Consider the following 20,075-nt stretch of genomic DNA (forward strand, 5'->3'; position numbering starts at 1 on the left):
ATGGGGACTGAAATAAAGGACTATAGGGATTGCAGAGGCTATAGGGGTTACAAGGGCTATAGGGGCTGCAGTAAAGGGCTATAGGGGTTACAGGGGCTGCAGTAAGGGGCTATAGGGGTTACAAGATCTATAGGGGCTGTAGGAATGGGCTATAGGGGTTACAGGGCTATAGGGGCTATAGGAGCTATAGGGGTTATAGGGGCTACAGGCGCAGGACACAGGCGGCCGCCGACACCTTTATTGCACAGAGGGGACGGGGGGTCCAAGCGCGCACGGGCGGACGGAGCCGCTGCAGGGACCCCCGGCTCTCGGCATGGACACCCGGACGGATGAACACCCGGACAGACACAGGCGGACGGACACAGGCGGCCGGGGCTCGTCACAGCTTGACTTTCACAGTGGTTTTTGTTTTGAGGGGGACACTGGGACCCCCCAGGGCTGGGTCAGTGCTTGGACAGGGAGCAGGGGGGTGGGTAAGGTGTGCGTGGGACTGTGCGCTGCGCGGGTGTGCACCGTGCGGGTGTTGTGCACAGGCGCTGTGGGTGTGCACCGTGTGGGTGTTGTGCACAGGCACTGTGGGTGTGCGCACCATGCGGTTGTTGTGCACAAATGGTGTGTATGTACACCGTGCAGGTGTTGTGCACAGGCGCTGTGAGTGTGCACTGTGCGGGTGTTGCAAGGGGACTTGCACATGTGCACAGCGCCACGGTGCACCGCACATGGCGATTGTGCACGCTGCGGGTGTTGCGCACAGGCAGCACGGGTGTGCACGGTGCAGGCTTGCACACTGTGGGTGTTGTGCACAGGTAGCATGAGTGTGCACGGCACGAGTGTTGTGTGCACGGTGCAGGCTTGCACACTGTGGGTGTTGTGCACAGGTAGCACGGGTGTGCACGGCACGAGTGTTGTGTGCACGGTGCAAGCTTGCACGCTGCGGGTGTTGTGCACGGGGGCAGCGCTGTGAGCGTGCACAACCGCGCACACCAAACAACCGCGCACACGAGCGTGTGGAACAAACAACCGTGCACAACCGCGCACATGAGTGTGCACAACCGCTCACACCCGTGCACACCCGCGCACAGGGGCGTCACAGCCGGCGGGGCAGGTCCTGGGGGGTCCCTAGGGCTCAGGGGGGTCTCCAAGGCTCAGGGGGGTCCCTAGGGCTCGGGGGGCTCCAGGGGGGTCCCGGGGGGTCTCTAGGGCTCGGGGGGCTCCATGGGGGTCCCGGCGGGGTCCAGGGGGGTCCCGGGGGGCTCCAGGGGCCGCAGCAGCCGCGTGACCCGGCCCAGCCGCGCGGCCGCCGCCTCCTGCTCCTGCTGCAGCCGCCGGTTGCTCCGTCGCAGCGTGAGGACCTCGGCCTGGAGCCGGGCCTGGGCCTGCTGCTCCTGCCCCAATGCGCCCCATTGTGCCCCATGGGGACCCAGGGCACCCCACGAGGACCCACTGCGCCCCACGGCAGCCCCGCTGCGCCCCACGGGGACCCACTGCGCCCCAATGCGCCCCATGGCACCCCCAGTGCACCCCACGGCAGCCCCAATGCGCCCCAATGCGCCCCACGGGGACCCACTGCACCCCACGAGGACCCACTGTGCCCCACGGCAGCCCCGCTGCGCCCCACAGGGACCCACAGCACCCCCGCTGCACCCCATGGGGACCCACTGCGCCCCCATGGGGACCCACGGCAGCCCCACTGCGCCCCATGGGGACCCACGGGGACCCACTGTGCCCCAATGCGCCCCATGGCACCCCCAGTGCACCCCATGGCAGCCCCAATGCGCCCCACGGGGACCCACTGCACCCCACGGGGACCCGCTGTGCCCCACAGGGACCCACGGGGACCCCTGCTGCACCCCATGGGGACCCACTGCGCCCCATGGGGACCCACAGGGACCCACTGCGCCCCAATGCGCCCCATGGCACCCCCAGTGCACCCCACGGCAGCCCCAATGCGCCCCAATGCGCCCCACGGGGACCCACTGCACCCCACGGGGACCCGCTGTGCCCCACAGGGACCCACGGCACCCGCGCTGCACCCCACGGGGACCCACGGGGACCCCTGCTGCACCCCATGGGGACCCACTGCGCCCCATGGGGACCCACGGAGACCCACGGGGACCCACGGCAGCCCCACTGCGCCCCCAGTGCACCCCATGGGGACCCACGGCACCCCCAGTGCACCCCGTGACACCCTCACTGCAGCCCACGGGGGACCCACGGGGACCCTCGGAGCCGCCCCCTGCGCCCCACGGGGATCCGCAGCACCAGCGCCCCCCGCAGCGCCCCACGGCCCCAGTGCACCCCGGGGTGCCCCCCACGGTCCCCATCGCCCCCCTGTCACCCCCCCGCTGTCCCCGCTGTCCCCTCCGTCCCCCCCGTCCCCCCCACCTCCTGCAGCTCCTCCTGCAGCCTCTTCAGCAGCGTCTCCAGCTGCGACACCTTCTCGGAGAGCGACTGCGGCCTGGGGGGGGCGGGGGGGCATGAACAGACCCGGCCCCCCCCATCACCCCCCACCCCCCCCTCACCCCCCCATTGCCCCCCCCCCGCGCCCCCCCTTACTCATCCTCGGGGGTCGCCGCTCGGGGGCTCCGGGTGGTCCCGGGGGGCTCCGGGAGCTGCTGCCCTGTTGGGGGGGGGGACAGGGGTGAGACCCCCCCCACACACTGCAGAACCCCCCCCAAGTGACCCCTGCCCCCCCAAATGCCCCCCTACGGGGCACCCCCCCCCAGCCCTCCCAGGGGCTCCTGGCCCCGCCCACAGCCCCCCCCGCCGCTCACCCCCCCCCCCGGCGCCCCTCACCCCCCCGCCCCCCCCGCTCACCCCCCCCAGCCCCTCCCCGCCCCGCTCGCCCCCCCGCCTCCCCCCCGGTTTTGATCACCCCCCCACCCCCCTCTGCTCACCCCCCCGCCCCCCCGGCCCCACTCACCCCCCAGCCCCTCCCCGCCCCGCTCGCCCCCCTGCCCCCCCCCCCCCCGGTTTTGCTCACCCCCCCCAGCCCCCCCCGTGCCCCCCTGCTCACCCCCCCCGCCCCTCCCCGCTGACCCCCCCCCCCCGGACCCCCGCGCCCCCCCGCCCCCCCCCCCGCCCCCCCCGCTGACCCCCCCGGTGCAGCCCCTCCAGGGCGCTCCTGCAGGCGGCCGCCAGGTTGGAGATCGATTCCCATTCGGCCTCCAGGGGCTCCCCGGCCTCGGCCAGCACTGGGGGGGGGGATCAGGTGTGACCCCCCCGGGGACGGGACACGGCGCCCGGGCGTCCCCAGCGTCCCCACAATGTCCCCCCAACGTCCCCAATGTCCCCCCATGTCCCCAATGTCCTGCCATGTCCCCAATGTCCCCCCATGTCCCCCCAATGTCCCCAACGTCCCCCCGTGTCCCCAGAGTCCCCACAATGTCCCTCCATGTGCCCAATGTCCCCCCCTGTCCCCAATGTCCCCACAATGTCCTGCCATGTGTCCCCAATGTCCCCCCGTGTCCCCAATGCACCCCCAATGTCCTACCATGTGCCCCCAATGTCCTGCCATGTGCCCAATGTCCCCCAATGTCCCCAATGTACCCCTAATGTCCTGCCATGTGCTCCCAATGTCCTGCCATGAGCCCCAATGTCTCCCTAACGTCCCCACTGTCCCCCCAACGTCCCTCCGTGTGCCGCCGATGTGCCCCCAATGTCCTGCCCTATGCCATCCAATGTCCCCCCAATGTCCCCAATGTTCCTCCATGTGCCCCCAGTGTCCCTCCATGTCCCCCCAATGTCATACCATGTCCCCAATGTCCCCCAATGTCCCTCCATGTGCCCTCAATGTCCCTCCATGTGTCCCCAATGTCCCCCCAATGTCCCTCCATGCGCCCCAATGTCCCTCTGTGTGCCCCCAATGTCCCTTGTGTCCCCCAATGTCCCCCTCACGTGCCCCCAGTGTGTCCCCCAAGTGCCTCTCATGTGCCCCCAATGTCCCCAAATGTCCCCCCCATGTGCCCCCTAATGACCCCCCCATGTGCCCTTCAACATGTCCCCCAATGCCCCCCCTTTACCCCCCAATGTCCTCCTCATGTCCCCATATGCAGCCCATATGTCCCCCCCATGTGCACGGTACAGAACACAGGGCTGAGACATGGGGACATGGGACACGGACACTGACATGGCCACGGCCATGGGACACGGGACACAGGACATGGGGACATAGGGACACAGGGACATGGGGACACGGGGACATGGGGACATAGGGACACAGGACATGGGGACAGGGGACACCGGACATGGGGACACAGGACACGGGGACATGGGGACACAGGGACATGGGGACATAAGGACACAGGGACATGAGGACACAAGACAGAGGACACGGGGACACGGGGACATGGGGACACAGGGACATGGGGACAGGAGACACGGGGACATGAGGACACAGGACAGGGGACACAGGACATGGGGACACGGGACACAGGACACGGGGACATGGGGACACAGGGACATGGGGACGGGGACACGGGGACATGAGGACACAGGACAGGGGACATGGGGACACAGGGACATGGGACACAGGACACGGGACACAGGGACATGAGGACACAGGACAGGGGACACGGGGACACAGGACATGGGGACACGGGACACAGGACACGGGGACACAGGGACATGGGGACAGGAGACACGGGGACATGAGGACACAGGACAGGGGATACGGGGACACAGGGACATGGGACACAGGACACGGGACATGGGGACACAGGGACATGGGACACAGGACACGGGACATGGGGACACGGGATGCAGCCGCTCACTCCTGCTGATGGAGAGCCGCAGCGAGAGGCTCCGTGCGGGGGGGGCCGCGGTGTCACCGGGCTCCGCGGTGTCACCCCCGGTGTCACCCCCGGTGTCACCCCCGGTGTCACCGCGATGTGGCAGCAGCAGGTCGGGCGTGGGGCCGGCTGGAGACACCGGGGACCTGGGGACACCGGCCACGGGTCACGCGGGGGCCGGTGCCACCCCCGCGAGGTCCCTCCTGGGGGGTCCTGGGGACACTCACGGGCCGGGGGGACACGGGGGACCCTCCTCGGTCACGGCCAGGGACAGCGAGCGCAGGAGCTGCAGCGCGGCCGGGCCCAGCGCCCCCGCGTCCCCCTTGTTGTCCCCATCGTCCCCATCGGCCTCGTTGCCGCCGTCGTCGTCGCTGTCCCCGACGTCCCCGATGTCCCCAACGTCCCCCGCAGGGTCCTCGTCCTGGCCCTGCTCCAGGGACTTGGCGTAGAGCTCCGAGAAGCTCCTGGGGGGACACGGGGACGATGGTGGCCCTGCCCCCTGCCCCCCCACGCGCCCCTGTCCCCCCACGTCCTGCCACCCTCGTCCCCATGTCCCCATGTCCCCCATCCCTGCGTCCCCTTGTCCCCATGTCCCCCATCTCCTTGTCTCCATGTCCCCATCCCTGTGTCCCCACATCCCCATCCCTGTATCCCCTCGTCCCCATGTCCCCTGTCCCGTTGTCCTCATATCCCCGTCCCCATGTCCCCATCCCCTTGTCCCTCATCCCCTCATCCCCATGTACCCATTCCCATGTCCCCTCGTCCCCATCCCCATGTCCCTGTGCCCCCATTGTCCCCCTTCCCCACATCCCCTTGTCCCCATTGTCCCCATCCTTGTGTCCCCTCGTCCCCATCCCTGTGTCCCTGTGCCCCCATTGTCCCCATCCCTGTGTCGCCTTGTCCCCATCCCCTCGTCCCTGTGTCCCCATGTCCCCTTGTCCCCATCCCCATGTCCCTTTGTCCCCCTGTCCCCGTCCCCTGTCCCCATTGTCCCCATCCTCGTGCCCCGACGTCCCCTTGTCCCCATCCCCTTGTCCCTGTGTCCCCATGTCCCCTTGTCCCCATCCCTGTGTCCCCTTGTCCCCATTGTCCCCGTCCTCGTGTCCCCTCGTCCCCATCCCTGTGTCCCTGTGCCCCCATTGTCCCCATCCCTGTGTCCCCTTGTCCCCATCCTCTCGTCCCTGTGTCCCCACGTCCCCTTGTCCCCATCCCCATGTCCCTTTGTCCCCCTGTCCCCGTCCCCTGTCCCCACTGTCCCCATCCTCGTGCCCCCACGTCCCCTTGTCCCCATCCCCTTGTCCCTGTGTCCCCATGTCCCCTTGTCCCCATCCCTGTGTCCCTGTGCCCCCATTGTCCCCATCCCTGTGTCCCCTTGTCCCCATCCCGTTGTCCCTGTGTCCCCTTGTCCCCGTGTCCCCACGTCCCCATGTCCCCATCCCTGTGTCCCCTCATCCCCATCCCCTTGTCTCCATTGTCCCTGTCCTCGTGTCCCCACGTCCCCTCATCCCCATCCCCTCGTCCCCACCCCCTCGTCCCCATCCCGTTGTCCCCGTGTCCCCTTGTCCCCATGTCCCCGTCCCCCCTCGTCCCCGTCCCCCCCGCGCGCCGCTCACCGCCGCGGCCGCCCGTTGTCGTCGGGGGGCACCACGGTGATGGTGACCTTGGGGTGTCGCCGCAGGAGCTGCCGCAGCTGCCGCGTCGCCAGCGCGGGCAGCGGGCGCCGGCAGACGCGCAGGATGCGGGCGCCCGCGCGCAGCCCGGCCGTCTCGGCGAAGGAGAAGCGCTGCACGGAGCGCACGAAGCCGCGCGCGTCCGCACGGAAGCCCAGGCGGCCGCCCGCGCCGCGGGGCAGCGCCAGCTCCCGCGCCTCGCAGCCGCGCGTCACCGCCTGCGGACGGAGCGGCCCCGCTGCAGCGCCGGTGCATGGCATGGTGCATTGACCCCATGCATTGCCCCGATGCCTGGCCCCGCTGCATCTCCCCAGTGCATTGCCCCATTGCAGCTCCCGCGCCTCGCAGCCGCGCGTCACCGCCTGCGGACGGAGCAGACCGCTGCATTGCACGGGTGCATTGCACGGGTGCATCACCCTGCTGCAGCGCCGGTGCATTGCATGGGTGCATTGACCCCATGCATTGCCCCGGTGCATTGCCCCATTGCAGCTCCCGCGCCTCGCAGCCGCGCGTCACCGCCTGCGGACACGGTGCAGCCTGCAGCACCGGTGCATTGCATGGGTGCATTGCCCCGCTGCAGTGTCCCAGTGCATTGCCCCAGTGCATTTCCCTGGTGCATTGCCTCAGTGCATTTCCCTGGTGCATTGCCCCATTGCAGCTCCCGCGCCTCGCAGCCGCGCGTCACCTCCTGCGCACACGCAGCCCCGCTGCAGCGCCGCTGCATTGCACAGGTGCATTGCCCCCATGCAGTGTCCCAGTGCATTGCCCCCATGCATTGCCCCGCTGCATTGCCCTGGTGCATCTCCCCACTGCACCTCCCCATTGCATCCCCCCACTGCACCTCCCCATGGCATTGCCCCATTGCACCTCCCCATGGCATTGCCCCATTGCATCTCCCCATTGCATTGCCCCATTATATCTCCCTACTGCACCTCCCTATTGCATTGCCTTGTTGCATCTCCCCGTTGCACCTCCCCATTGCATTGCCCCATTGCATCACCCCATTGCATTGCCCTCTTGCATATCCCCATTGCATTGCCCTCTTGCATATCCCCATTGCACCTCCCCACTGCATTGCCCCGTTGCATTGCCCCACTGCATCTCCCCGTTGCATTGCCCCATTGCATCTCCGCATTGGAGCGCCCTACTGCACCTCCCCATTGCATTGCCCTCTTGCATCCTCCCGTTGCATCTCCCCACTGCACCTCCCCATGGCGTTGCCCCACTGCACCTTCCCGTCGCATCCCCTCGTTGCACCTCCCCGTTGCACCTCCCCACTGCATTGCCCCACTGCATCCCCTCACTGCATTGCCCTGTTGCATTGCCCCGTTGCATCTCCCCGTTGCACCTCCCCGTTGCACCTCCCCGCCGCCCCCTCACCTGCAGGCGCGCCACGACGTCGGGGAGGGCGCCGGGGGGCAGGCGCAGCCCCACGCAGTGCCCGGCCCCATAGAAGAGCTCGAGGCGGGTGCCCTGCGCGAAGGCCCAGCCCAGCACGTCGCGGCAGGCGCAGCTGAACACGGCGCCGGCGCCGGGCGCCGCCAGCACCAGCCGCTCGGCCGCGATGCCCAGGAGGCAGCCGCGCTCCGCGCCGCCCGCGCGCGCCCGCGCGCCCCACACCAGCGCCCCGGCCACGGGCGGCGCCGCGGGGGCCCCGCGTTCGCTGCGGCGGCGGCCGCCCAGCGCGCGGGGCAGCGCCAGGCGCGCGGGCCCGGGCTCCAGCGCCGCGCCGGGGCCCCGCGCCAGCTCCTGCAGGTACTGGCGCCGCGTGCGCGCGGCCATGGCGCCCAGGCGCCCCGAGCGCCCCGCCGCGTTCTCCCCGTTGATGGCCTTGGCCAGCAGGAAGTCGCGCAGCGCCGGCCCCCGCGGGAAGCGCTGCCCCGCGCGCAGCCGCGGCCCGAAGCGCGGCACGTCGGCCGAGCGCGCCACGGCCACGCTGCGACGGCGGGGAGAGACGCGCGTCACGGGCGAGACGCGGGAGGGACGCCCGCGGAACGGCAGGGACCGCGCAAAGACCCTGGACCCCGTGTAAACCCCAAGGATCCCGCGCAAAGACCCTGGACCCCATGCAAAGACCCTGGATCCTGTGCAAAGACCCTGGATCCTGTGCAAAGACCCTGGACCCCGTGCAAAGACCCTGGACCCCGTGCAAATCCCAAGGATCCCGCGCAAAGACCCTGGACCCCATGCAAAGACCCTGGATCCCGTGCAAAGACCCTGGATCCTGTGCAAAGACCCTGGACCCCGTGCAAAGACCCTGGACCGCATGCAAAGACCCTGCATCCCATGCAAACCCCAAGGATCCCGCGCAAACCCCAAGGATCCCGTGCAAAGACCCTGGACCCCGTGCAAAGACCCTGGACCCCGTGCAAACCCCAAGGAACCCGTGCAAAGACCCTGGATCCTGTGCAAAGACCCTGGATCCTGTGCAAAGACCCTGCATCCCATGTAAACCCCAAGGATCCCGTGCAAAGCCCCTGGATACAGCACAAAACCCCTAGATCCCGTGCAAAGCCCCTGGATCCCGTGCAAAGACCCTGGATCCCGTGCAAAGACCCTGCATCCCATGTAAACCCCAAGGATCCCACGCAAACCTCAAGGATCCCATGCAAACCCCAAGGACCCTGTACAAACACCTGGATCCCGTGCAAACCCCAAGGATCCCGCACAAAGCCCCTGGATCCCATGCAAACCCCAAGGATCCCGTGCAAAGCCCCTGGATACAGCACAAAATCCCTGGATCCCGTGCAAACCCCAAGGATCCCATGCAAACCCCAAGGATCCCGTGCAAAACCCCTAGATCCCGTGCAAAGCCCCTGGATACAGCACAAAATCCCTGGATCCCGTGCAAAGCCCCTGGATCCCGTGCAAACCCCAAGGATCCCGTGCAAAACCCCTAGATCCCGTGCAAAGCCCCTAGATCCCGTGCAAAGCCCCTGGATACAGCACAAAACCCCAAGGATCCCACACAAAGCCCCTGGATCCCGTGCAAAGTCCCATGGGCCCTGTACAAAATCCCATGCATCCCATGCAACCCTCCCAGACCCTGTGCAAGCCTCCTGCCCCCGTGCAAGCCCCACATGGGCCCCATAGCCCCATGCAAGCTCCATAACCCCTGTGCAGGCCCCATAACCCCGTGCAGGCCCTATAACCCTTGTGCAAGCCCCACACGGGCCCCATAACCCCCGTGCAAGTCCCTCTTGCCCCTGTGCAAGCTGCATAACCCCGTGCAAGCCCCATAAGCTCCGGGCAAGCCCCACATGGGCCCCATAACCCCGTGCAAGCCCCCCCGGCCCCCGTGCAAGGCCCATAACCCCATGCAAGCCCCGTAATCCCCATGCAAGCCCCCCAGCCCCCGCGCAGGCCCCATAACCCCCGTGCAGGCCCCATAACCCCGTGGAACCCCCACACGGACCCCATAACCCCGTGCAAGCCCCCCGGCCCCCGTGCAGCCCCATAACCCCCGTGCAAGCCCCATAACCCTGTGCAAGCCCCACACGGACCCCATAACCCCTGTGCAGGCCCCATAACCCTGTGCAAGCCCCACACGGACCCCATAACCCCGCGCAAGCCCCATAACCCCGTGCAAGCCCCATAACCTTTGTGCAAGCCCCACACAGACCCTATAACACCTGTGCAAGCCCCATAACCCCGTGCAAGCCCCACACGGACCCCATAACCCCGTGCAAGCCCCCCGGCCCCCGTGCAAGCCCCATAACCCCCGTGCAGGCCCCATAAACCCCGTGCAAGCCTCATAACCCTGTGCAAGCCCCATAACCCCATGCAAGCCCCCCCGGCCCCCGCGCAGGCCCCATAACCCCCGTGCAAGCCCCACACGGACCCCATAACCCCGTGCAAGCCCCGTAACCCCGTGCAAGCCCCATAACCCCCGTGGAAGCCCCACACGGACCCCATAACCCCGTGCAAGCCCCGTAACCCCGCGCAGCCCCATAACCCCCGTGCAAGGCCCATAACCCCCGTACAGGCCCCATAACCCCGTGCAAGCCCCACACGGACCCCATAACCCTGTGCAAGCCCCATAACCCTGTGCAAGCCCCATAACCCCCGTGGAAGCCCCACACGGACCCCATAACCCCGTGCAAGCCCCGTAACCCCCGTGGAAGCCCCACACGGACCCCATAACCCCTGTGCAGGCCCCATAACCCTGTGCAAGCCCCACACGGACCCCATAACCCCGCGCAAGCCCCATAACCCCGTGCAAGCCCCATAACCCTGTGCAAGCCCCCCCGGCCCCCGCGCAGGCCCCATAACCCCGTGCAAGCCCCATAACCCCACACGGACCCCATAACCCCCGTGCAAGCCTCATAACCCTGTGCAAGCCCCATAACCCCATGCAAGCCCCCCCGGCCCCCGCGCAGGCCCCATAACCCCGTGCAAGCCCCACACGGACCCCATAACCCCGTGCAAGCCCCCCGGCCCCCGCGCAGGCCCATAACCCCTGTGCAAGGCCCATAACCCCCGTACAGGCCCCATAACCCCGTGCAAGCCCCACACGGACCCCATAACCCCGTGCAAGCCCCGTAACCCCGTGCAAGCCCCATAACCCCGTGCAAGCCCCATAACCCTGTGCAAGCCCCGCACGGACCCCATAACCCCGCGCAAGCCCCCCGGCCCCCGCACAGCCCCATAACCCCCGTGCAGGCCCCATAACCCCGTGGAAGCCCCACACGGACCCCATAACCCCGTGCAAGCCCCATAACCCCACACGGACCCCATAACCCCCGTGCAAGCCCCACACGGACCCATAACCCTGCGCAAGCCCCATAACCCCGTGCAAGCCCCATAACCCTGTGCAAGCCCCGCACGGACCCCATAACCCCGCGCAAGCCCCCCGGCCCCCGCACAGCCCCATAACCCCCGTGCAGGCCCCATAACCCCGTGGAAGCCCCACACGGACCCCATAACCCCGTGCAAGCCCCCTGGCCCCCGTGCAGGCCCCATAACCCCATGCAAGCCCCATAACCCCACACAGACCCCATAACCCCGCGCAGCCCCACAACCCCGGCCCACCTGTAGCAGGCGCGCGGCGTGCAGGGCTCGTGCGCCCGCACCACGATGAACACGTGCTGGAAGTGCGAGCGGATGACGCGCGGGCAGAAGGGCCGGGCGCCCGGCTCCTGGAACACGATGGTCACGATGTCGTTGCCGATGTGACGTTTGCGCAGGAGCTGCGGGGACGGAGCCTCAGAGCCCGCCCTGGGACGCCCAGGACCTTCTGGACCCCACAGGGACCCCCAGGACCCCTCACAGGGACCCCCTGGACCCCACAGGGACCCCCCAGGACCCCCTGGGACCTCCTGGACCCCACAGGGAGCCCCGGGACCCCCTGGGACCTCCTGGACCCTACAGGAACACCCCGGGACCCCACAAGGACCCCCAGGACCCCTCACAGGGACCCCCCAGGACCCCCTGGACCCCCCAGGGACCCTCCGGACCCCACAGGGATCCCCAGGGAAACCCAGGACCCCACAGGGACCCCCAGAACCTCACAGGGACCCCTCGGACCCCACAGCGACCCCCTGCACCCCACAGGGACCCCCAGGACCCCACAGGGACCCCCCGACACCCCACAGGGACCCCCAGGACCTCCCACAGGGACCCCCCAACACCCCACAGGGACCCCCCGACACCCCACAGGGACCCCCAGGACCTCCCACAGGGACCCCCCAACACCCCACAGGGACCCCCAGGGACCCCCGGGACCCCCAGGACCTCCCGCCTCCCTCCAGGACCCCCTCCGGATCCACAGCCCCCCCCAGCAACCCCCGAGATGCTCCAGGGGCCCCCAAAGGGCCCCCAGGGTGCCCGAAAACTCCCCATGTCCCCCGGGGACACCCCAGGACCCCCCCGATGCCTCCAGACCCCCCTCAATGGGGCCCAGGACCCCCCTCAAGAAGAGCCGGGGACCCCCAGAGGGTCCCTGGGCTGCTCCAACACCCCCGTGTCCCCCCGTGTCCCTCCACGTCCCCATGTCCCCCCGTCCCCCGTGTCCCCCCATGTCCCCATGTCCCCCCATGTCCCCCATGTCCCCCCGTGTCCCCTCGTGTCCCTCCACGTCCCCACGTCCCCCTGTCCCCCTGTGTCCCCCCGTGTCCCCTTGTGTCCCTCCACGTCCCCATGTCCCCATGTCCCCGTGTCCCTCGTGTCCCCCCATGTCCCCCCCCCCGCGGTACCTGCTGGCGGTTGCTGGGGGTGAAGGGCAGCATGGTGCTCACGTGGAACATGATCTCGTAGCCGTGGAACGTGGTGTAGAGCGAGTGCGTCCCGGTGGAGTCGGCTGCGGGCGCCGGTGAGCGCGGCCGGACCCCGCTGTGCCCGTGTCCCCGTGTCCCCAATGTCCCCAGTGTCCCCGTGTCCCCATGGCCCCAATGTCCCCATGGCCCCGCGTCCCCATGTCCCCGTGTCCCCACGTCTCCATGGCCCCATGGCCCCGCGTCCCCATGTCCCCACGTCTCCATGGCCCCAATGTCCCCACCTCCCCGTACCGTGTCCCTTTCCCTGTGTCCCTGTCCCCACGTCCCCGTCCCTTGTCCCCGTGTCCCTGTCCCCATGTCCCTGTCCCTGTGTCCCTGTCCCGTGTCCCCGTTCCCTTGTCCCCATCCCTTATCCTTGTCCCCATGTCCCTGTCCCCACGTCCCCATCCCTTGTCCCCGTCCCCACGTCCCCATGTCCCTGTCCCTGTGTCCCCGTCCCCACATCCCCGTCCCCACATCCCCGTCCCTTGTCCCCGTCCCGTGTCCCCGTTCCCATGTCCCCATCCCTTGTCCCTGTCCCCAAGTCCCCGTCCCTTGTCCCTGTCCCTTATCCCTGTCCCCATGTCCCTGTCCCCACGTCCCCTTCCCTTGTCCCCGTCCCCACATCCCCGTCCCTTGTCCCCGTCCCGTGTCCCCGTCCCGCGTCCCCGTCCCGCTCACTCTTGGTGTCGAGCTGCGCGCGGTAGCGGCTGAAGCCGCGCAGGCGCACGCGGGTGCCCAGCAGCGCCAGGAACTCGGCGAAGGGCGGCGCGGCCGCCTCGTTGTTGTACATGTCCTCCTCGCTGGCCTGGCCCGCGCGGCAGCACAGGACGCCCACCTTGCGCTGCACGCTGAGCTGCGGGGCCGCGTGAGCGCCGCGCGCCGTGCAAAGGCGCCGCGTGCAAATGCACCGAGTCCCCGTGCAAAGGGGCCTTGTGCAAATGCATCTTGTGCAAATGCACTGAGCCCCCCGTGCAAAGGCGCCTCGTGCAAATGCATCTTGTGCAAATGCATCAAGCCCCCGTGCAAATGCACCTTCTGCAAATGCACCAAGCCCTTGTGCAAAGGCGCCGTGTGCAAATGCACCGAGTCCCCGTGCAAAGGGGCCTTGTGCAAATGCGCCTTGTGCAAATGCACCGAGCCCCCGTGCAAAGGCGCCTTGTGCAAATGCGCCGAGCCCTTGTGCAAAGGCACCTTGTGCAAATGCGCCGAGTCCCCATGAAAATGCACTTTGTGCAAATGCACTGAGCCCTCATGCAAATGCACTGAGCCCCCGTGCAAATACGCTGAGCCCCCGTGCAAAGGCACCTTGTTCAAATGCACCGAGTCGTCGTGCAAATGTACCGAGCCCTTGTGCAAAGGCGCCTTGTGCAAATGCATCGAGTCCCCGTGCAAATGCACCTTGTGCAAATGCACCTTGTGCAAATGCACTGAGCCCCCGTGCAAATGCACCTTGTGCAAATGCATCGAGCCCCTGTGCAAAGGCGCCTTGTGCAAATGCACTGGGCCCTCGTGCAAAGGCACCTTGTGCAAACGCACTGAGCCCCCGTGCAAAAGCACCTTGTGCAAATGCATCTTGTGCAAATGCACCTTGTGCGAATGCACCTTGTGCAAATGCATCGAGCCCCCGTGCAAAGGCGCCTTGTGCAAACGCACTGGGCCCTCGTGCAAATGCACCTTGTGCAAATGCACCGAGCGCCATACAAAGGCGCCTTGTGCAAATGCACCTTGTGCAAATGCACCGAGCCCTCGTGCAAAGGCGCCTTGTGCAAATGCACCGAGCCATCGTGCAAATGCACCTTGTGCAAACGCACCGAGCCCTTGTGCAAAAGCACTTTGTACAAATGCCCCGAGTCCCCGTACGAATGCACTTTGTGCAAATGCACTGAGTCCTTGTGCAAATGTGCCTTGTGCAAATGCACACCTGCGTACTTCAAATGCATGCCCCCCACCACCGTGCAAGCTCAGCCCTTGTGTAAAACCCGCCCCCTGCAAACCCCGCCCCCTGCAAACCCCACCTCCCGTGCAAACCCCGCCCCCGTGCAAACCCCGCCCCCGTGCAAACCCCACCTCCCGTGCAAACTCCGCCCCCTGCAAACCCCGCCCCTGCAAACCCCACCCCCGTGCAAACCCCACCCCCGTGCAAACCCCGCCCCCTGCAAACCCCGCCCCCCGCAAACCCCGCCCCCGTGCAAACCCCGCCCCCTGCAAACCCGCCCCCCATGCAAACCCCGCCCCTGCAAACCCCGCCCCCGTGCAAACCCCGCCCCCTGCAAACCCGCCCCCCATGCAAACCCCACCCTCCCGTGCAAACCCCGCCCCCGTGCAAACCCCACCTCCCGTGCAAACTCCGCCCCCTGCAAACCCCGCCCCTGCAAACCCCACCCCCGTGCAAACTCCGCCCCCTGCAAACCCCACCCCCGTGCAAACCCCGCCCCCTGCAAACCCCGCCCCCCGCAAACCCCGCCCCCTGCAAACCCGCCCCCCATGCAAACCCCGCCCCTGCAAACCCCGCCCCCGTGCAAACCCCGCCCCCTGCAAACCCGCCCCCCATGCAAACCCCACCCTCCCGTGCAAACCCCGCCCCCCGTGCAAACCCCGCCCCCTGCAAACCCCGCCCCCGTGCGGCCGCGCTCACCCCCTGCTCGTCCAGCTTCAGGAGGGTGTCGGTGACCTTGGCCGAGGGGGGGGCCAGGCGCAGCCCCCCCAGGTTCAGCGCGGGCGCCAGCAGCTCCAGCAGGCGCCGGGGGGGCAGCGCGCGGGCGCCGGGGGGGCGGGCGCCGGGGGGCAGCGCCGCCTCCAGCACCGAGGCCCGGAGCACCCGCAGCTGCAGGAGCCGTGAGGGGGGCAAAGGGGTCCCCAGAGCCCCCCCGGGACCCCCAAATCCAGCCCCCGCCACCCCCATCGGCTGAGCCCCCCGGGACCCCCCCCCCCAAGATCCCCCCCAGAGCACCTGGACACCCCCAAACCTCCCCCAGAGCACCTGGACCCCCCCCAAACCCCCCCAGCCCCCCCATGGGGACCCCTGAGACCCTCCCAGCTCCGTGGGGTGACCCAGACCCTCCCCCAGGGACCCCCAAACCCCCCTGGTGCCTCCCAGGACCCCCTCGTGTCCATGGGAGCCCCCAAAGCCCTGGGACACCCCCCCGAGGAGGCGCCCGAGGACCCCCAGCCCCCCCCCCCAGGGGACCCCAGACCCCATGAGACCCCCCAAAGCTGCTGGGACCCCCCTCAACCCCCCCAGGAGCCCCTCAGGACCCCCCCCCGATTCTCCCAGGACCCTCCCCCCCCCCAGGAGCTCCCGGGACCCCCCCGCAAACCCCAGGGACCCCCCCGGGAGCTCCTGGGACCCCCCCCCAATCCCCAGGGACCCCCCTGGGAGCTCCCGGGACCCCCCCCCCAAACCCCAGGGACCCCCCCGGGAGCTCCCGGGACCCCCCCCCAAACCCCGGGACCCCCCCGGCCCCCACCTGGCTGGTGCGCAGGATGACCCGATGCAGGACCTGCCCCGAGGGTCCCTCCTTCTCCTCGCGCCGCAGGGACACGGCCACCGGCCCCAGGCGCTCGTCCTCGCCCACCAAGTTCTGGTGCTCTGGGGGGGGGCGCGGGTGTTGGGGGGGGGCAGCGATGGGCCCCCTTCGGGGCGTGCAACGCTTTAACTGCAGCACGCTGCGGTCCACGGCCGTGCAGCACCATGCAGCGCGGCATGCAGCCGTGCAATGCTGTGCAATGCTGCATGCAGCTGTGCAACGCTGTGCAATGCTGCACGCAGCCGTGCAAAGCTGTGCAATGCTGCATGCTGTTGTGTGACATCACTCACTGCCCCACGGCGCTCTGCAGCGCGGCATGCAGCCGTGCAATGCTGTGCAATGCTGCATGCAGCTGTGCAACGCTGTGCAATGTTGCATGCAGCCGTGCAAAGCTGTGCAATGCTGCATGCCGTTGTGTGACACCGTGGGCTGCCCCATGGCGCTCTGCAACGCTGCGTGCAGGCCATGCATCACTGTGCAATGCCGCATGCAGCTGTGCAATGCTGTGCAATGCTGCATGCCGTTGTATGATGCCATGCACTACCCCACGGCGCTCTGCAACGCTGCACGATGCCGTGCAACACCAGGCAACAGCCCACGGCGCCGTGCAATGATGCATGCGGCCATGCAATGCTTCATGCAGCTGCGCAATGCCGTGCAACGATCCAGCGTGCCGTGCAACGCTTGCACGCTCCCATGCAACGGTCACACACTCCCGTGCAACCCCGTGCAATGCTCCAGCGTGCTGTGCAATGCTCGCACGCTCCTGTGCAACACCGTGCAATGCTCCAGCTTCCTATGCAATGCTTGCACGCTCCCGTGCAATGCTCCAGCGTGCTGTGCAATGCTTGCACGCTCCTGTGCAACGCTCGCACGCTCCCATGCAATGCTGTGCAACGCTCCAGAGTGCTGTGCAAAGCTTGTACGGTCCTGTGCCATGCTCCAGTGTGCTGTGCAACACTCGCACGCTCCCGTGCAATGCCGTGCAATGCTCCAGCGTGCCGTGCAATGCCCACACGCTCCTGTGCAATGCAATGCTCCAGCGAGCCGAGCAACGCTTGCACGCTCCCGTGCAACGCTGTGCAATGCTCCAGTGTGCTATGCAATGCTTGCACACTCCCGTGCAACACTCGCACGCTCCTGTGCCATGACGTGCAATGCTCCAGCGTGCTGTGCAACGCTTGCACACTCCCGTGCAGCACCGTGCAATGCTCCAGCGTGCTGTGCAACACTCGCACACTCCCGTGCAACGCCGTGCAATGCTCCAGCGTGCTATGCAATGCTTGCACACTCCCGTACAATGCTCGCATGCTCCCGTGCAATGCCGTGCAATGCTCCAGCGTGCCGTGCAATGCCCACACTCCTGTGCAATGCCATGCAATGCTCCAGCAAGCCGTGCAACGCTCGCACGCTCCCGTGCAATGCCGTGCAATGCTCCAGTGTGCTATGAAATGCTTGCACACTCCCGTGCAATGCTTGCACGCTCCCGTGCCATGCCGTGCAATGCTCCAGCATGCTGTGCAACACTCGCACACTCCCGTGCAACGCCGTGCAATGCTCCAGCGTGCTATGCAATGCTTGCACACTCCCGTACAATGCTCGCACGCTCCCGTGCAACGCTGTGCAACGCTGTGCAATGCTCCAGCGTGCTATGCAATGCTTGCACGCTTCCGTGCAATGCTCCAGCGTGCCGTGCAACGCTCGCACACTCCCGTGCAACGCCGTGCAATGCTCCAGTGTGCTATGCAATGCTTGCACGCTCCCGTGCAACACTCGCACGCTCCCGTGCAATGCTCCAGCGTGCTGTGCAATGCTTGTACGCTCCCGTGCAATGCTCCAGTGTGCTATGCAATGCTTGCACGCTCCCATGCAACACTCGCACGCTCCCGTGCAATGCCGTGCAATGCTCCAGCGTGCCGTGCAACGCTCGCACGCTCCCGTGCAACGCTCCAGCGTGCTGTGCAAAGCTTGTACACTCCTGTGCAATGCTCCAGCGTGCTGTGCAATGCTTGCACGCTCCCGTGCAATGCCGTGCAACGCTCCAGCGTGCTGTGCAAAGCTTGTACGCTCCTGTGCAATGCTCCAGCGTGCTGTGCAATGCTCGCACGCTCCCGTGCAACGCTCCAGCGTGCTGTGCAAAGCTTGCACGCTCCCGTGCAATGCTCCAGCGTGCCGTGCAACGCTCGCACACTCCCGTGCAACGCTCCAGTGTGCTATGCAATGCTTGCACGCTCCCGTGCAACACTCGCATGCTCCCGTGCAATGCTCCAGCGTGCTGTGCAAAGCTTGTACGCTCCCGTGCAATGCTCCAGCATGCTGTGCAATGCTCGCACGCTCCCGTGCAACACTCGCACGCTCCCGTGCAACGCTCGCACGCTCCCGTGCAATGCCATGCAATGCTCCAGTGTGCTGTGCAATGCTCGCACGCTCCCGTGCAACACTCGCACGCTCCCGTGCAGCACCGCGCGGCGCGGCGGCCGCGGCCCCGCGCTCACCCTTGCCGTAGAAGTACTTTCGGTAGTAGTCGGCGCCCGCGTCGCTGTACTCGATGGCGTAGGGGGGGCGCTCGCCGGGGGGGGGCTCCTCCAGCACGGCCACCGCGGCGCTGGGCAGGTAGCCGGGGCCGGGGGGGGCCGGGGGGGGGGCGGCGCCAGCTCCTCCTCGTCCCCGTCCCCGTCCTCGTCCCCCGTCTCGCACAGGAAGTGGGGACACCCCACGAGCAGGACGTCGCCGCCGGGGGGCTCCCCGGGGGGGTCCTCGGGGGGGCCCAGCTGGGCGGCCGAGGCGCCCGAGGCGGCGCCGGGGGGCGCGGGGGGGGGCGCGCCCGGCTCGAACACGACGCTCTGCACGTCGTAATGCGCCACGTGGGGGGGCCAGGGGGGGGCGCGGGAACGCGTCGGGCCCCCCCCCGCCCTCGGCGCCGCCCCCCTCGTCCCCCCCCAGCCCCAGCAGCAGCAGCGGGTCCCGGAACCGGGGGGCGGGGGGGCCGCCCCCCCCCTCGTCCGCCCCCCCCCCGCGGCTCCTCGTGGCTGCGGGTCCGCGCGCGGGGCGGGGGGGGCGCCCCCGGGCCCCCCCCCTCGCCCAGGGCGGCGTCGCTGCTGCTGCGCTGCAGGGGGGGGGGCGGCCCCCCCCGCGCCCCCGCCCCCGGCGGGAAGGGCAGCGCGGCCGGCCCGGGGGGGGGGCCGCGACAACCGGCCCCCGCAGCCGGCGGACGAAGAGGTCGTCCGGGTGCATGGCCCCCCCGGACCCCCCCGGACACACCGGGACCCCCTGGACCCCCCCGGGACGCACCGGGACACCCCGGACCCCCCCCGGGACACACCGGGACACCCCGGACACACCGGGACCCCCCCCGGGACACACCGGGACCCCCTGGACCCCCCCGGGACACACCGGGAAACACCGGGACCCCCCGGACACACCGGGACACCCCGGACACACCGGGACGCACCGGGACACACTGGGACGCACCGGGATACACCGGGACACACCGGGACCCCCCGGGACACACCGGGACCCCGCGGACCCCTCCGGGACGCACCGGGATACACTGGGACACCCCGGGACACACCGGGAACCCCCGGGACACACCGGGATACACCGGGACACACCGGGACACACCGGGACCCCCCCGGGACACACCAGGACCCCCTGGACCTCTCCGGGACGCACCGGGACACACCGGGAACCCCCGGGACACACCGGGAAACACCGGGACCCCCCGGACACACCGGGACGCACCGGGACACACCGGGAACCCCCGGGACGCACCGGGACACCCCGGGATACACTGGGACACACCGGGACGCACCGGACCCTCCTCCGGGATGC

The 20,075-nt window shown here is 68.5% G+C and overlaps 1 protein-coding gene across 1 annotated transcript; it reads right to left on the reverse strand.

The window, feature by feature from the left end:
- Positions 1-2,552: 2,552 nt before the first annotated feature.
- On the reverse strand, positions 2,553-19,478 carry LOC148591338 (signal-induced proliferation-associated protein 1-like). Its single transcript, XM_088537768.1, is given in 14 exon segments — positions 2,553-2,620; positions 3,096-3,194; positions 5,148-5,254; positions 6,404-6,678; positions 7,841-8,044; positions 8,159-8,396; positions 11,492-11,649; positions 12,655-12,758; positions 13,396-13,570; positions 15,353-15,541; positions 16,185-16,306; positions 18,740-18,904; positions 18,907-19,087; positions 19,434-19,478. Coding segments are annotated over 14 exon segments (2,130 nt in total).
- Positions 19,479-20,075: the final 597 nt, after the last annotated feature.

This window comes from Tinamus guttatus, unplaced genomic scaffold, assembly GCF_059628265.1.
Source record: "Tinamus guttatus ecotype Peru unplaced genomic scaffold, ASM5962826v1 Tinamus_guttatus_pri_ptg000863l, whole genome shotgun sequence".
Lineage (NCBI taxonomy): Eukaryota > Metazoa > Chordata > Aves > Tinamiformes > Tinamidae > Tinamus > Tinamus guttatus.